This window comes from Equus quagga, chromosome 2 (genome assembly GCF_021613505.1).
Source record: "Equus quagga isolate Etosha38 chromosome 2, UCLA_HA_Equagga_1.0, whole genome shotgun sequence".
Taxonomy (NCBI): Eukaryota; Metazoa; Chordata; class Mammalia; order Perissodactyla; family Equidae; genus Equus; species Equus quagga.
The window spans coordinates 33,466,992-33,484,759 of record NC_060268.1 but is presented as its reverse complement, the minus strand read 5'-3'; the positions used below and the strand labels follow the sequence as shown (position 1 = coordinate 33,484,759).

The window sequence follows — 17,768 nt, the reverse complement described above, 5'->3', positions numbered from 1 at the left end:
TTCTCTGTTCCTTTCTTTTTCTCTTGCTCTCTTCCCTTGTAATTGGATGGCTTTCTTTAATAATATGTTTGATTTCTTTTGTCTTACTTATTTGCTTATTTATTATAGGTGTCTGATTTGTGATTACCATGAGGATCCTATATAATATTCTATGTATATAACAGTCTATATTGAGTTGATGACTCTTTAGCTTGACCTCTTTCTAAAAGCTCTACTTTTTCACTCCCCTCCTCCCACATTTTATGTTATTGAAGTCATCTTTAATCTCTTGTTTTGTGTCTGTCCTTTACCCTCTTGCCATTGAAATATGTAATTTTAGTACTTTTGTCTTTTAACTTTCATATTATCTTCACAGATGGTTGATCTGCTACCTTTAGTATATTTTTACCTTTACAAGTGGTTTTATTGCCTGGTTTTTTAGGTGGGTTTTTTAAATAATTTTTTATCCCTATTTGTGTCATCGCTTTCCCACTTAAATAAAGTCCCTTGAGCATTTCTTGTAGAAATGGTTTCTTGGTGATAAACTCATTTAATTTTTGCTTGTCTGGGAAGCTCTTTATCTGTCCTTCCATTCTGAATGACAACCTTGATGGATAGAGTATTCTTGGCTGTAGGTTTTTTTCCTTTTAGCACTTTAAATATGTAATGCTATTTTCTTCTCGCCTGTAGGTGTTCAGCTGAGAAGTCCACTGATAGCCTATGGGCTTTCCTTTGTATGTCACTTGTTGCCTTTCTCTTGCCACTTTTAGGATTCTCTCTTTATCTTTAATTTTGGACATTTTAATTATAATGTGTCTTGGTGTGGGCCTCTTTGGGCTTCTCTTGTTTGGAGCTCTCTGTGCTTCCTGTACTTGGATGTCTGTTTCCCTTCTTAAGTTAGGAAAATTTTCATCTATCATTTCTTCAAATAAATTTTCTGCCCCTTTGTCTCTCTCTTCTCTTTCTTGGACACCTATAATATGAATCTTTGTGTGCTTGATATTGTCCCAGAATAGCCTTAGACTGTTCTCATTCTAATTCTTTTTTCTTTTTCCTGTTCAGCTTGGTTGATTTCCTCTAGTCTTTCGTCTAGCTTGCTGATCCATTCTTCTGTATCATCTACTCTGCTATTAAGTCCCTCTAATGAATTTTTCACCTCCAGTATTGTATTCTTCATTTCTGATTGGTTCTTTTTTATATTTTCCAGTTCTTTGTTGATGAGTTCACTGTGTTCATCCAGTCTTCTCCCAATGTCAGTGAGCATTCTTATGAGTTTTTGTTTAAACTCTTTGTTGGGTAAGTCACTTATTTCTGTTTCATTTAGTTCTTTTTCTGGTGTTTTTCCTGTTCCCTTGCTTGGAATGTATTCTTTTGCCTCCTCATCATGCCTCTTTCTCTGTGCTTTTATCTATTAGGTGAGTTGCCTATGTCTCCTGATCTTGGAGAAGTGGCCTTATGTAAGAGATACCTTTTGAGGCCAAGCATAGTGCTTTCCTCTTGCCACCAGTCCAAATGATCCAAGAATGACCCCTGTGTGGGCTACTTATGTCCTTCTGCTGTGGCAAGGTTGCTCTTAATGCAGGTACCTAGGGAATCTAGTCTTACCTTCCCTGGGCAGCTGTCTGTAAGTCCAGTTTGTGAATCCTCAGCACCATTGGCTACAAGGTCTAACAGCACACTCTTGTTGCAGTTTTCCTGTTAATTGGGTAGCTTACCCAGTGTAGCTGGTTGCTAGGTTCAGGGGCTTACAGTTGCTGTAGGCCTCTGGCCTACAAGGCTGTTGTCAGTTCTACTAAGAGTGCAGCTGAGTGGGGCTGGCCCTAGGCACTGGAGCACTCATTTGTTTCAGGTTTTGGAAGGTGAAGCTGATCCTTTTTATGGCTATTTGTGAAGCACAGGTCTTCTGCCACTGAAAAGCCTCACCCCCCACAGGACCACACACACCATCAACACAGTCCTGATGCATGCACACTTCCCAATCCCCTAGAGCGTACTCTGATGCCACACTGCAGTGGCCCCCACCTCTCCACCAGTGCCCCCGACAGTTCACCTTGTCCTCACAGAGGCCCTGCCCCACAGAGGTGGACACACTCGCCTTCCTGTAGAGGATCAAGGCACCCAGTCAGTGCTGGCGAACAAGTAGCCTGAGGGCTTGTTGTTGGGTGGGGCTGGTCCCAAGGTGGGCTGCCTGCCCTGGCTGAACTGGATTAAATCAACGCCCTTGTGGTTGTGGCAGACCCCTGGGCTAACAGGCCAGGGGAAGAATTTCAATGGCGTCTGCTGGGGTCTGTGTCAGCACACCTGGACTAGGTCACAGTAATGGCCACCACCAATGTTTCAGTCTCTGGAGAGGTCCCTTCTCTCATCGAGATGCACCCAGAGCCCACCAGGTGAGTCTCTTTTCACCAAAGGACTGTCAGTCTTCTCTCTCATGATTTTACATTGCTGAGACAGGTGAGTTTGTGCATGGGCCCATTAAGACCTGGGTCTTTTCAGCTTTTTTCCAGTAGCTTTTCTGGAGGTATTCTGCACTGCAGTTAATAACCAGCGAAGCCAGATAGTAAGACCCTCATCTCAGTTGCACTGAGTCTGAAGAATGCTTATAGCAGTATCAGTCCCCCACTCTGGACCTCACTCCTCCAGGGCGGGCTGTATACCTTAGGGTGGCTCCCGCCTGGCCAGCTGAGAAACCCTGCTGCTCCTGAAGGTGGCTGTTTTTCTCTCCAGAAGAAATTTCTGCCTCTTCTGCCTTAGTCAGGAAGTCCCTTGTTATGAGGGTTCTTTTTATCCAGTTTTCAGTTTTCCAGCCAGGGTAATTTTTCCAAAAATAGTTGTAACCTGGTTGTGTTCATGGGAGGAGATGAGTTCAGAGTCTGCTAATGCTGCCATCTTGACGAGATCCCCCACATCCCACTTTCATCAATGGCTAGATCAACCAGACAGAAAGTCAACAAGGAAATAGTGGAACTAAATGAAAAACTAGACCAGATGGACTTAATAGATCTGTATAGAACACTCCATCCAAAATCAGCAGAATACGCATTCTTCTCAAGTGCACATGAGACAGTCTCAAAGACAGACCATATGTTGGGAAACAAGACAAGCCTCAATAAACTTAAGAAGATTGAAATCATATCAAACATCTTTTCTAACCATAATGCTATGAAACTAGAAATCAACTGCAAGAAAAAAGCTGATAAAGTCACAAACATGTGGAGACTAAAGAGCATGCTACTGAACAATCAATGGATCATTGAAGAAATTAAGGATAAATCAAAAACTGTCTGGAGACAAATGAAAACACACCATACAAATTCATTTGAGATGCAGCAAAAATGGTCCTAAGAGTGAAATTCATTACAATACAGGCTCACCTTGAGAAACAAAAAAATCTCAAATAAACCATCTCAAACTTCCCCTAACAGAATTAGAAAAAGAAGAACAAAGCCCAAAGTCAGCAGGAGGGAAATAATAAGAATTACCACAGAAATAAATTAAATTGAAACAAACAAACAAAAAAAACGGTAGAAAGGATCAATGAAACAAAGAGCTGGTTCTTAAGGAGATAAACAGAATTGACAAAAACCTTATCCAGGCTCACGAAGAAAAACAAGAGAGAATCCTCAAATAAATAAAATTATAAATGAAGGAGGAGAAATTACAGTGGATACCACAGAAGTACGAAGGATTATAAGAGAATACTAAGAAAAATTATGTGCCAACAAATTGGACAATCTGGAAGAAATGGATAAATTCCTAGATTCATACAACCTCCCAAAACTGAACAAAGAAGAAATAGAGAATCTGAATAGATCATTCATAAGTAAAGAGATTGAAATGGTAATCAAAACCCTCCCAAAAAATAAAAGTCCAGGACCAGATGGCTTCTCTGGAGAATTCTGCCAAACATTCAAAGAAGATTTAGTACCTCTCCTTCTCAAACTATTCCAAAAATTTGAAGAAGACAGAACACTTCCTAATACATTTTACAAGGCCAGCATCACCCTCATCCCAAAGCCAGACAAGGAGAAAACAAAGAAGGAAAATTACAGGACAATGTTGCTGATGAACATAGATGCAAAAATTCTCAACAAAATATTGGCAAACTGAATACAGCAATACATCAAAAGGATCACATACCTAATGGTTCAACACCCACAAATCAATCAGTGTGATAAACCACAGTAACAAAATGGAATTAAAACCATGTGATCATCTCAATACATGCTGAGAAAACATTTGACAAGATCCGACATCGATTTATGACAAAAATTCTCCATAAAATGGGTGTAGGAGGAAAGTACCTCAATATAGTAAAGGCTATATATGACAAACACACAGTTACCATCATACTCAACAGGGAAAAACTGAAAGCCATCCCTCTGAGAACAGGAGCAAGACAAGGGTGCCCACTCTCACCACTCTTACTCAACATAGTACTGGAGATTTTGGCCAGAGCAATTAGGCAAGAAAAAGAATAAAAAGAATCCAAACAGGCAATGAAGAAGTGAAATGCTCCTGTTTGCAGACTGCATGATTTTATATATAGAAAACCCTAACGAATCCATTGGAAAACTATTAGAAATAATCAACAACGACAACAAGTTGCAGAGTACAAAATCAACTTTCAAAAATCAGTTGCATTTCTATACTCTAATGATGAACTAACAGAAAGAGAACTCAAGAATACAATCCCATTTACAATCGCAGCAAAAATAATAAAATACCTAGGAATAAATTTAGCCAAGGAGGTAAAAGACCTATACAATGAAAACTATAAGACATTATTGAAAGAAATCCATGATGACGTAAAGAAAGGGAAAGATATTCCATGCTCATGGATTGGAAGAATAAACATAGTCAAAATGTCCATGCTACCAAAAGCAATCGACAGATTCATTTCAATCCCAATCAGAATCCCAATGACATTATTCACAGAAATAGAACAAAAAATCCCAAAACTCATGTGAGGCAACAAAAGACACTGAATAGCTAAAGCAATCCTGAGAAAAAAGGACAAAGTGTGAGGCATCACAATCCCTGACCTCAAAATATACTACAGAGCTATAGTAATCAAAACAGCATGATACTGATACAAAAGCAAACACACAGATCAACAGAAGAGAACTGAAAGCCCAGAAATAAAACCACACATGTATGGACAGCTAATCTTTGACAAAGGAGCTGAGAACATACAATGGAGAAAGGAAAGTCTCTTAAATAAATGGTGTTGGGAAGACTGGACAGCCACATACAAAAGAATGAAAGTTCACCATTATCTTTCGCCATAAACAAAAATTAACTCAAAATGGATTAAAGACTTGAAGGTAAGACCTAAAACCATAAAACTCCTAGAAGAAAATATAGGCAGTACACTCTTTGACATCGGTCTTAGAAGAATCTTTTGGCATACCATGTCTACTTGGGCGAGGAAAACAAAAGAAAAAATAAACAAATGGGACTGATCAGGGTAAAGAGCTTGTGCAAGGCAAAGGAAACCAGGAACACAACAAAAAGACAACCAACCAACTGGGAGAAAATATTTGTAAATCATATATATGACAAGGTGTTAATCTCCAAAATATATAAAGAATTCATACAACTCAACAACAAAAAAGCAAGCAACCTGATCAAAAAATGGGCAGGGGATATGAACAGAGTATTTTTCCAAAGAAGATATACAGATGGCCAACAGGCACATGAAAAGATGTTCAACATTTGTAATCATCAGGGAAATGCAAACCAACACTACAGTGAGGTACCAACTTACACCTGTTAGGATGGCTATAATTACCAAAACAAAAATTAACAAATGTTAGAGAGGATGTGGAGAAAAGGGAACCCTCATTCATTGCTGGTGAGAATGCAAACTGGTGCAGCCACTATAGAAAACAGTATGGAGATTTCTCAAAACATTAAAAATAGAAATACCATACAACCCAGCTATTGCACTACTGAGTATCTATCCAAAGAACTTGAAATCAACAATTCAAAGAGACTTATGCACCCCCATGTTCATTGCATCATTATTCACAATAGCCAAGACGTGGAAGCAACCCAACTGCCCATCGACTGATAAATGCATAAAGAAGATGTGGTATACATACATATATATATACACCCACACATACACAATGGAATACTACTTAGCCATAAAAAAGGACAAAATCATCCCATTTGCAACAACATGGATGGAACTTGGGGGTATTACATTAAGTGAAATAAGCCAGGCAAAGACAAACATGGTATGATTTCACTTATATGTGGAAGGTAAATAAATACACTACCAAAGAGAACAGATTAGTGGTTACCAGAGGAGAAGGGGGTTTGGGAGTGGACAAAAGAGGTAAAGGGGCAAATATATATGGTGACTGGCAAACAATAATATATAACTGGAATTTAACAATGTTATAAACTATTATGGCCTCAATAAAAAATGAAAAAACCTACCCATGAGGGGGCCAGCCTCATGACGCAGCAGTTAAGTTCACATGTTCCAGTTTGGCAGCCAGCATTCACCGGTTTGGATCCTGGTGCAGACCTATGCACCACATGTCAAGCCATGCTGTGGCAGGTGTCCCACATATAAAGTAGAGGAAGATGGGCACCGATGTTAGCTCAGGGCCAATCTTGCTCAGCAAAAAAGAGGAAGATGGTGGCAGATGTTAGCTCAGGGCTAATCTTCCTCAAAAAAAAAAAATTTTTTTAAACACCTATCCATGAGTTCTCATTGACCTTAGGATAATGACTTAGCATGGCTTAAGAACCTCCATAAAATCTGTCCTCATTCTAGTTTTTCAGTTTCATCTCACCACTATTACTCATCTAGTTATGCTCTAGCTGAGCCTGACTTTTTCAATTTCTAGTACCCATCATGTGCTCTCGGACTTAACACATTCTCTTCCTTCTGGAACAGTTTTTCCTCTCTCACTCTTTCCCTCCCTTCCTCTCCTGTTCCTGCCTCTCCTGGTTAATTCATCCTTCAGATCTCAGCTTAAGTTTTACTTACTTTGAGACGCTTCCTTAATTCCTTCCTGTTAGGTCCCCTGCTTTACACTCCTACAGCATCTCATGCATCCACCAGAACAGTCACTAGCCTTTATGATAATTGCTTGTTTAACTTTCTGTCTATGCCTTCTACCTTTCTGTCTATACAGTAATTATATTACTGTATATTCTGTAATACACAGTATATTCTATTACTGTATATTACTGTCTGTTCTGTTTACGCAGAATTTATATGTCTGCTCCCATTGTTATTCCAAGCACTTAAAACAATGCCAGACCTATAGTAGATGTTTAATAACTACTTCTGTAATTCCTATGAATGAATATATGCAGCATGAAAATATTTTGAGTGTTAAGCATATCAGTCATAAAATGAAATTGTGGTGGGTTTTATAAACCTCACAGTTTTCTCTAAATGGTGGGGGAGAGGGTGAAGTGCAATTTCGTTTGGCTTTTTTTTTTCAATTTTAAGATAACTAACAGATAAATGAGGCTAATTTTTAAAAAGAAAAATTTGATTTAATAAGAAATTCTCACAATTCATGGTTATTACAATCTTATAAAGGGATAAAAAATTAAACAAGGAAATCATGATCCCCTTAACCTTCTGAGTTCAATAAACAGTAGCGTTCAAATGGAGTTACTATGAATATGAATATTTATCTATATAAATGTCAGAAAGAAATAGAATCATACAAGCAATTTCCTTTCATTTACTAGGAATTCATTTTTTAAATGTTCGGACTCCAAGGCGTTCTTATAAGCCATGAAATGACCCAAGTCAGCCACATCTGTTCATAATGTTTTTTAAAAAGCTATCATAACAGTAATTAGAAGGAAAAGTAATATTCACCTTCCCTGAAAATTGTCTCCAAAAGACAACATGGCACAATATAGACATATGTGAAGCAAGGAGCCAAAAGTAGAGGATTTTATATCCTCTAATTTTATCCTATATGTAAGGCTAGAAAAAAAGAAGTCAGTAACTTTCTCCTCCCTTTTACTTGGTAATTCTGTTTAGAAGTGGCTTTCTTTCTGGCTGAAATTAGAGCCATCAGTACGTGCCAGTCGGGCCCTTTTCAGGGAGCATGCAAGGGTATCTGGAACGTGAGAGGGCTGCCAATTGGTTATTGAGTACTATGTGCTACACTCTGCTAGGAAGGAACTGTGAGAGAGTCTAAGAAATTTAGAAACTTATAGTCTCATGAGAAACTTTTAAATTCAAGAAGTAAATAGTGATGCAATACAGAAATATGTCACAAGGAAGCATAGAATAGTCCCACAAGCAGTAACAGGAGTGATTTCTATAAGCTGAAGAGAAGGTTTATATTTATGCTTGTGTTTATCACTTTATATTTCACTTTGTAAGATTTAGTCTTTTCTATTTTTTCAACCAGTCAAGATTCTTTTGAATTTTTATTTTACTTTATTTTATCTATTGTATTAGCTTTATGTCTTTGTGTTCCTATGAAGGATGGGACCAAAGGGCTGAAGTCTTTGATTGTCAGTTTACAGAGCTTGATTTTTACTGAGTAGGCAATGGTCAGCCACCAAAAGTTTTTAAGCAGATAAGTGCCATGGTTATATATTGTTAAGGAAATTTAGTATGGTGAAAACATGTAGGGTAGATTGGGAGAGGTGAAAACAAAGCAAGAAGACAAGATGATTTTAATAGTTAAAGTGCAGAGTGATCAGGAAGGATGTTAGAATGGAAGGGAATGTCCACTTTGACTTGTTCACTGTCATATCCATAGTGTATAGGGATCTGGCACTTAGTAACTACTGAGTGAATGTTTGTTGATTCAATAAATGAATTAATGAAAATTTTAAAAATGTAGACTGTGTGGCAGAAGGAAAGGAAAGAGTTAAGTTCTCCAATATTTCAAGCTTGATTGAAATATTGCAAAAATAGGGAATTGACCAGGGAGAGGTTTTGAGGAAAAAATTAAGAACTTTGTTTTATTCATGTTGAATTTAAAACAACAACGCTCCCAAGTCAAACACTCAGTAAGCATTTTGGGGGGGAGTAGTATATGGGAGAGAGGTTGGTGGCTAGAGATTTTGCTTTGACAGCCATTTGCATAGAAGTAATAGAAATAGTAGTGATCATGATTCTCAAAGAAGGGACTATATAGATAAAAGAGCAGAAGGTCAATGGAAGGGAAAATTAATGTAATAGAGAAAAGGTAGCATGTGTTGAGTGCTTCCTGTGCACTAGGCACTGGGTTAAGAGCTTTGTACATACCATCTGTTGTAATCCAGCACCCACATAAGGGTGGGTATTACCTTGGAAAATAAAAATTCATAGAAGTTAAACAATTCATCCCAGATCCTGTGCCCAATAAGGATGTTGGAATTACATCTGTCTATTCCCGCTTTTCTATCTCTGCTGAAACTACTCTCTGCTTGTGAATTTTATCTATCTTTTCCAATAAATTCTTTAACATGTTTATGATAGTTTTTTTTAAAGTCCTTGTCTACTGAGTCCAATATTTTCTTAATGTGTGGTCTGTTTCTATTTTCTGTTTTTCTCTTGATTATAGGTGACATTTTTTACTTTTTGACGTCTCTTAATTTTTTAAAATGTATTTTATGGTAGGTATTGAATAAAAAAGAACAATAGAGACTGAAGTAAATAATATTTACCCAGAAGAGCTGCATCCCTTCCTCTGTCTGACGGCCAGTCTGAGGTTTTTATTCTCTTTAATAATCTCCAGTTGAGCTGGGTCTGGTGTGAGTAGCATTTGTTTCAGTTTGATACTTGTTTTAAATATTTTGAGAGCAGAATAAGAGCTGTCCCTTTATCAGAGCTTGTGATCTATGCTCTAGTAAGTCTAGATATCTCTCTCCCCTGACCCCTTGCCCCCAATTTACAGTTCTGCCACCAGTGTTTTATGCCTTTTCAAGGGCTTACTGCTCTCAGCCTCTCCCTGCCTCCTCCCTGGCTTTCCAAGTCTTGGGAGAAATCCCTCAGTCTTTCTACCCTGTCACCAGCCTTTAGTACAGTGAAATCTCAAGAGAAAAGACTTGATGTGCAGGTGTTCCCAAGGGGACCTCTATCCCCTCTGCTGCCCTGGCCCCAACTTTCGGCAGCTAGCCACTGTGTGCACTTGGTTAAGGCTCTGTGGGAAAGAATTGGCAGGCTATGGAAAAGAGTTGACAGGCTCTATAGACTCCCTCAGTCTCCTCAGGACTCTCCTAAGCCATCACAGAAGTCCACATGTGGCCATACGAGTTTGTCTGCCGTCTACATGCAGTGATAGAAGCCCCTCATCTATGAGGTTTACTTCTCCTCTCTCTGTTCCACTAGGAGAATGGCTGTGGACCTTCGCTCACCTAGGGAAAGCTCACCCTGATCTGTAATTCAGTTCATCCAGACTTCTTTGCATTCTCAGCTCTGTCTGTAAAACAAAAAAAGCATGATTTTGTAGCTTATCTGTCATATTTTTGCTGTTTTGATGAGAATAACTGTCTAATTCCACTTCTTACCTACTACCTGAAACTATTAAATGTATTTTAATCATTAATGAATATTAGCCAGTAAAAAAAGAGACAATGTTAAAAATACTTATTTTTTATTTTTCAATATAGATTGCTATTTTACGTGATTGAGTTATGGAAAGAATCACAATTCAGTGAAAAATTAAACTTTAAAAAAACCGTTACCCATTTAGTATTTTCAGTTACAGTGATACTGATAGAGAAACTTATCGAAGAGAACTACAAGAACTGTATTTGGAGCGGCTAAATGCCAGCATACAATAATTTCAATCTTGAGCTGAAACCCCACACAAACCTGAGACGTGTTAGGAATAAAGTTGCTACTTTCTGTGAACAATGTAGATACTAGTAACCCTGACCTACAGGTTTTAGAAAAGTAAATTGAATATTGTGTAATACAAATATGTCTCAGGAATGAGCACATCTGGATTCTCCACTTACCTAAACTGACCCTTTCTATCACGTGGATACGTCTCATGCTTTTGTGCTGCAAAGATGTTGATTCCTAACAGGGTGCTGTGTCTCAGCAGGAGATTCATTAATGAAAGTGGCTAGCATAGGCTTTGCTTCTTGAGGAGGTTCTCTCAGGACATCAAAGGGCCTTGCAGCTGGCTAACAGTCAGCCAATAAAGAGATGAAGATATCTCTGAGTACTTATGTCTATTAGAACTTGAAGCTAGTAGAGTTTGGAGGGGCTGCAAAAGACATCATGAGGATTCATAGTCAGACTACTTCTTGGTTCGTCAGCCGTAAAAACCACTGGGCTCTTTATACACATTACACATTTCTTGACTTGGAATCTGTGTTTATGCTGGTGAATCAGTAATCGAAGGGAAGAGGAGATCCTGCATATTGTTTATAGAAACATCGTCACTGTTTCCTTATTTTGTGGTGTTGAAATATAGGGTGTGGTATATTTGGTAATCTCCAAGAGACCAAGGACATTGTTTTATTTACTTTGGGATCTTCCTCATGTAGCAAGCAAGGCCTGCCTAGTAATCATTGTTCAACAAATATTCGTTAAAGAACTGATTGGATGAATACTATGAAAATATTTTAAGTGAACTGAAAATACCACTGGACACGTCCAAATTTTAGATTTTGTCGCTGGCAGTCATTTTTTTTTTTATTTTTTGAGGAAGATTAGCCCTGAGCTAACATCTGCCACAAATCCTCCTCCTTTTGCTGAGGAAGACTGGCCCTGAGCTAACATCCATGCCCCTCTTTCTCTACTTTATCTGTGGCATGGCTACCACAGCATGGCTTGTCAATTGGTGCCATGTCCACACCTGGGATCCCAACCGGCGAACCCTCTGCCACCGAAGCGGCACATGCGAACTTAACAGCTGCGCCACCACGCCGGCTCCTGGCAGTCTTTTTATAATGATAATACGTTGGTTTAACATAGCAGTGTACATCATTCTTAGTAGGGACTAGTAGAACTACTTTAGTAGGATAACAGCCTTGCCAACTTTAATAAAAAAAATCCAGTTATTCTTTGGTGGTGGATTACATAAATTATGCAAAGCTTCACTAAAACATTTTCTAACAAATAGAAGCTAATAATTGACAAGTATACTCCCACATAAAAAGACTGACCATAAAGGTGAGATTAGAAGCCTCACTGGTGGAAAATTGCAGGAATGGGAGCCCAGTGAACGAGAGACCAGCAAAGAAGGGGATAGGCACTATCTGGCAGTACAAGGAAACACCCTTGAAATCCACATCCCATTGTTATCCCTAGATTTTTATTGCAAAGCAGATATTAATTTAATTTGGTTTAATATAGTAATCTGTCCCTGTTATCTGCTGCCATAATTCTGCCTTGCTGATTCTCTACTTCATGACCCAATGTGGTGAAAATTCACTTACTTTGCTCTGTGAACTCTTGTAGAAGGTAACCACCCAGTTTTCTTTCCCTCACTTTTCTTGCTCTTTGGCTTTGCAGTGTCATCCATGTTACTACAGATCCTTGGAGAAAACAGTGGAGTTCTTATAGATCCATGTTCTAAATCCCTAAGGGCACATAGTCAATAGTTGAAATGTAATGGATTCAGAATGGTAGCGCAACCATAAAAACAAGCAAACAAATGCATAACCATGCAAGTAAAACTGAAGACTTAGGCCACAGTCCCAGCGCTTGCAGGAACAGAGAACATCGGTGGAATCACTCTTCCTTTGAGCTCTGAGGACTCTGGGCTGGGAGAGGGAAAGCTGTGAAATTCAGAATGAAAGAGATGAAATCATAGTGATGAAGCCTCGACACAGGAGCAGAACGATTCTGACACAGAGTGCTCCCCAGCACTGATTCTAGCCATGTGCCAGCCAAATAGGAGATTATGTTACTCTCACTATCAGAATCATTTAAATCATATAGCTTATATTTAATGCAAATCACAGGGTTTTTACATTTCTTTGCTTGCTTGTTTGTTTTTTAATTTCGGGTTTAACTAGACAACATTGTAAGCTATCCCAACCTTTCTTGGAGTTAGAGTTTTCTAAGGCTAGTCTGCAGCTGTGGAAGTTCGCTAGTTCTCAGTACCCTTGGAACTTTACAGTGATAACAACCTCAAGACTAATAACCATGTTTGTGACTTCTTTTTGTTCACAGGCCTAAGGAAAGGGCTTAGATTGCTTTCTCTGTGTCTCTGAGAAATGTTCTAAACACAACATATTTTTTCCCTTCCACATATAGATCAAAGGTCAAGGGGAAAACACAGTTTGGCTGCATGTATTCTCGTTTACCACTTAATGACTTAGTAACTTTCCTCCTTGGTCTCCCTTTGAATCTAAAGCTAGAGTCATTCCTAAAATTTATTGTTTTCTCATTATACACAAAAATGTTGGGCCCTTACACCTTTTTGTAAGGGTTTTGGAATTATTAAAAATCCTATGCTTTGTGATAACATTTTTCAAATGGCTTTAAATATGTGTTTTAAGCAGAAACATAAAATTGTTTTCCTGTAGATTGCAGTCTATTTTGGAATTAAAGTTTCTAACATGGATGTTTTTAAAGACAAAAGAATACGTGAAGTGAGCATTTTTGCTGTCTAATTTTGTTTCCTGTTTCTTTCTTTTTTTCTTTTTCTTCCTATTTTCAGCTTTCTAGCAAGTATGGAGTCCATATTTGTGGAGAAGGTGGAGAATATGAAACATTCACTTTGGATTGCCCTCTATTTAAGAAGAAAATAATTGTGTAAGATTTCATTTCAGCATTTTCTTCCCTTTCCTTAAATTTAAGTGATGGGAGCAACTTAACATTAAGCTTGAGGCAACTTTTGTGGGGAGAAATAGAACATGTCCTCTAAGTTCACAAACACTCAATTTGTTTAATACCAGTGAAGTCGTCTGAATACCTAAATCAATACCTGACAAGACGAGGCCTTCATAGAAGGCTGTAAACTTTTTAGACACTGCACTTTCGTTTACTTGCTGATTATGGCCTGCAGTAAAACTGGTACCTACACACTGACACTTTTATCCTTTCATGAAGTGTGAATTGCCTGTATTATTTATCTTTCATTACAGCTACATTTGATAAACTGCCACATCAGTAGCCTGTGGGTTCCATTAACTCCATCCTCTTTTTCCTTCTTCTTGGCTTTAACAACTTAGAATGGTAATACTAAACATTTCTCTTCAATTATTTGGGGCTATTTTTACATATAAACTTTGTTTTTAAGTGAATTCAGTTTATGGTGAGTAATGTGGTTTCTTTGCCATAAATTTTTAAAATTAGTGTAGCAAAAAGCAGGAACTTTCTTCAGTTTGTTACATTATTACCCATACCCTAATTTGTGTCGCTCTTCTCATTTCCTAAGAGAGCACTTTATCTGCTTTTCCTAAGCTCTTATGCTTCTTGGAAAAGACTGTCAGAATTATGCTTGATTTCAGAAACCTCATCTGATGAAAGGTTAGACTCCTGTATTGAGTGGACAGCTTCAATATTTTCAATGCTATAAGGTGACTTCTTTGTACATATTAATAATGAGGGAGGGAGCAATCTAAGGAATTTAAGACAACTCTAGGTGGATTTTCTGAAAAATACATTTATCTTGTGAAACATGGCCAAGATATTTTCATTACCATATGCAATAGTCACCCACTCTTGCCTCTTTCATGTTCTTCTAACTTCTTTTCCATTAATAATCATCAACATAATGATTATTTATTTGGCAAGTATTTATCAAGTCTCTGTTATGTCTGAAGCTTTCTAGTGGGCACCACTGATATTCAAGTATAGTTCCTGCCTCCAAAGGGCTGGGAGGAAGACACATCTGCATGTAATTACAGCAAAAGATGGTAAAGGATAAGAGTCATAAGAATAAGTTCATAAATGGGAGGTATTTCTTCTAGTTACGGTGATCACAAAACAATTCATGAGTGAACTGGGCATTAGGTATTACTTCTATGAAATAGTACTCTTTGGCTCTTCAAGAAAAACATTTGCATGCTAGGGTGAAATTATAGTATAATGGGAAGTTTGCAACATATTTACTTATTTAAATGGGACTAACCAAATTAGAAAAAAAAAGCGCAATAAGAGAAAAAAATGCTAAAGAATAGTACTTTTCCATTTACTTGACAACTTGAGATCCTACAATACCCAGAATTCTTCATGGACAACCTGGAATTATAAGACATGGACTGCTTTACACTACATCACCAGAAGGTCTGTGTATCATAGAACTTTAGACCTGAAAAGTGAATCTTTTTCACCTCTTCATTTTGTAGACAAGGGAACCTAAGCCTGACTAAGACAATGACACCTAAGCCTGACTAAGAATCGAGTGAGGGGAATTAGTCATGCTATTAAAGAGAGGGAAGTTAGTGCCAAAATGAGCTGTTCATTTCAACTGAATAGTCATTTATTGAGGCAAATTATGTGGGTGGAACTCTGCAAGCTGCCGCCCTGCTCTGTAGGAGTTCTTCCTGTAAGAACAGACAGGCAAGTCAACGATCTGTGATAAGTGCTAACATACGTGCGTACCTTGAAAACACAAGAGGAAGCACTGTCTTTTCATTCTTACTCATTTATCAGTTCATCACTAATCTAATTCTGATGCTTAAGCATATTCTTTGCTTTTATCTTTATAGGCTCTGCCTCACCTCAGCTTCATGACTTTCTTACTTGATTCCTTTTTTCTATATTGTTTTCCCAATTCTCCTCACTTTGCTAACTCCTTCCCTTCTTAAAGGCTTTGGCTAACATTGGCTCTGGTGCTTGTTTTCATACGTGTACTCCCAGAACACACATTTGGCACTAATAAATGTTAAATATTGTTGAATTAATTTGTCGTTTATTGTTGCTTATTTTTACATATCCTATTTCACTTACTTTTATGTATTCCTTTTTAAGTTTATAACTAGAGGTTTAGGTTGGGGCATATGCTAGTTTAATGGAAAATAGAGTGTTTTTCCATTTCCTAAACTATATACAAAATCTTTCCTCCTCTTTAAAATAGAAAATGTCCTTATCACATTTACCTGATAAGTACTAAATGTGATGATGAGTGAATGTGCATTGCAAATCCTAAAACTGCATGTAAATGAAAGTTATTTAGAGATAGTTTTTCATATGATACAATTAAAAGATAAGTTTAGTCCCTGTAACTGTTTGTTAACAATTGACCATTAATATTACTGGATCATGTAACTTGGAATTCATTTTTTGGACAAATTTAACCATTTTTCCTGTTATATTTGATATAATAGAGGTCTTCCACAATTAGCATACAACTAATTGATTATTAGGAATCCCATTTCAAATGTCTCATTCAAATTTTTTTTATAAAAAGGAGATGACTACCTTTAAGAGGAGAAAAAATAAACTTAAATGTAAAATGATTTGATTATAATTAGAGATTGTTTTCAAAAACACAGATTGAATCTTTTTTTGTATAATGAACTAATTTTGAGAAAATAAGTTTATTATGAGATACATTTTGCCCCAAATTCCAACTGAGGTTTCTAAAATCTTGTAAGAAAGACTGATATAACAGTCTTTGTCTGGAAGTAATGTAAAAAATTTCTAACTAGAACATTTTATAGTTCACTCTGCATGTCAAATTAGCATGTCACTACTCTAGATGCAAATTTTTAGATCAGAAAATGAGGTTTTTTTCTGAGAAGGCTTCATCAAAAGAGTTACAGCCTACCCTTTAAGGAAAGTAGACAATTGTAGATCCTAAAATAAAGAACCTATTTTCTTATTACTTCTTACTTTAAAATATATCTTCTAAAAATATATTTTAGAACTGAACTCCTAATGTCCTGTTAATGAAAATGATCATTTTCTTCTCTCTGTTAATGAACACATTTTTTAAGTGTCAGTATTTAATACAACCCCATATTTCCATTTGAATTTTCAACATTACTACTGCTACAGAGTTACTACATATGGAATGGTTGGAGGGATGGATGGAACAATGGGAAGGAAGGAAAGAAGGAAGAATTAAATTCTGTGATTAAAACACTATGCACTCATTTTTCCCACCTACTCCTCTTTTCTACCCATTTAAGTTATAACTCACCACAGAGCACCATAATGTGGCTTTGGGCAGTGAGGATGAATCAAATATTGCTTATCTGCCTTCTCACATCTATTCTTTATCACCTGGGAATTTATTTAAATTTATGAACTATTTTCCTTGTATTTAAATTATTAGACCCATTAAGTTTTACTTTTATTTTGCTAGAGATGCTATATGGTGTTATTGGTATGTACTCCTGCTTATGTACATGTATACATGTAATATGCATGTATGAAAAAGTATGTATTCATGTCAAGATAGGTAATTGAAAAATTAAGGTGACTGTGGTAGTTTCAATAGTATGTAAATGTGAAGATATTTAACAAAGCTTAACTATATACTTATTGATTTATTCAACAAATGTCTAATGAATACCAGGCAGTGTATTCTGTCCTGAGCCAAGTGTAGGGGGAGTCGGGGATAGGCAGGCAAAGATGAACAAAACTTGACCCTCTCTAAGAAGGAAGACACGCACACAGACACCTCACTATAATATAGTGGATGTGTTATGTAGGGGCTATAAACACATGATCAAAGCACATAAAGGAAAACCTAGAACTGTCAGGGTATCAGGGGAGGCTTCACAAAAATGACATTGGAGATGTCCGAGGATGAGTGTGAGTGCACAGGGAATATGTGTATACATTGTCTTTTTAGAGGAGAAGTAGGAACAAAGACCATGGCTGAGTCTTAAAAGACAATACCAGTTTTTTTTGTTTTGAAGTGAGTGGGTAGGGTCTAAGCTCA

At 37.3% G+C, this 17,768-nt stretch overlaps 1 protein-coding gene and 1 long non-coding RNA gene across 3 annotated transcripts in view; one reads left to right on the top strand and one right to left on the bottom strand.

The window, feature by feature from the left end:
• The window catches only part of LOC124235665 (uncharacterized), a 77,088-nt gene that overhangs the window by 26,735 nt on the left and 32,585 nt on the right, over nt 1–17,768 (bottom strand). For both annotated transcript variants that reach the window (XR_006887539.1, XR_006887540.1), the window contains 2 exons: nt 12,361–12,504; nt 9,634–10,388 (listed from right to left, as the gene is read on the bottom strand). This is a non-coding gene — a long non-coding RNA (uncharacterized LOC124235665). The remainder of the gene's footprint in view (nt 1–9,633; nt 10,389–12,360; nt 12,505–17,768) is intronic.
• Nucleotides 1–17,768, top strand: part of DPH6 (diphthamine biosynthesis 6) — a 170,028-nt gene that overhangs the window by 147,216 nt on the left and 5,044 nt on the right. Inside the window, exon 7 of the mRNA XM_046653955.1 lies at nt 13,590–13,684. Within this exon, the coding sequence (XP_046509911.1) occupies nt 13,590–13,684 (95 nt within the window). The remainder of the gene's footprint in view (nt 1–13,589; nt 13,685–17,768) is intronic.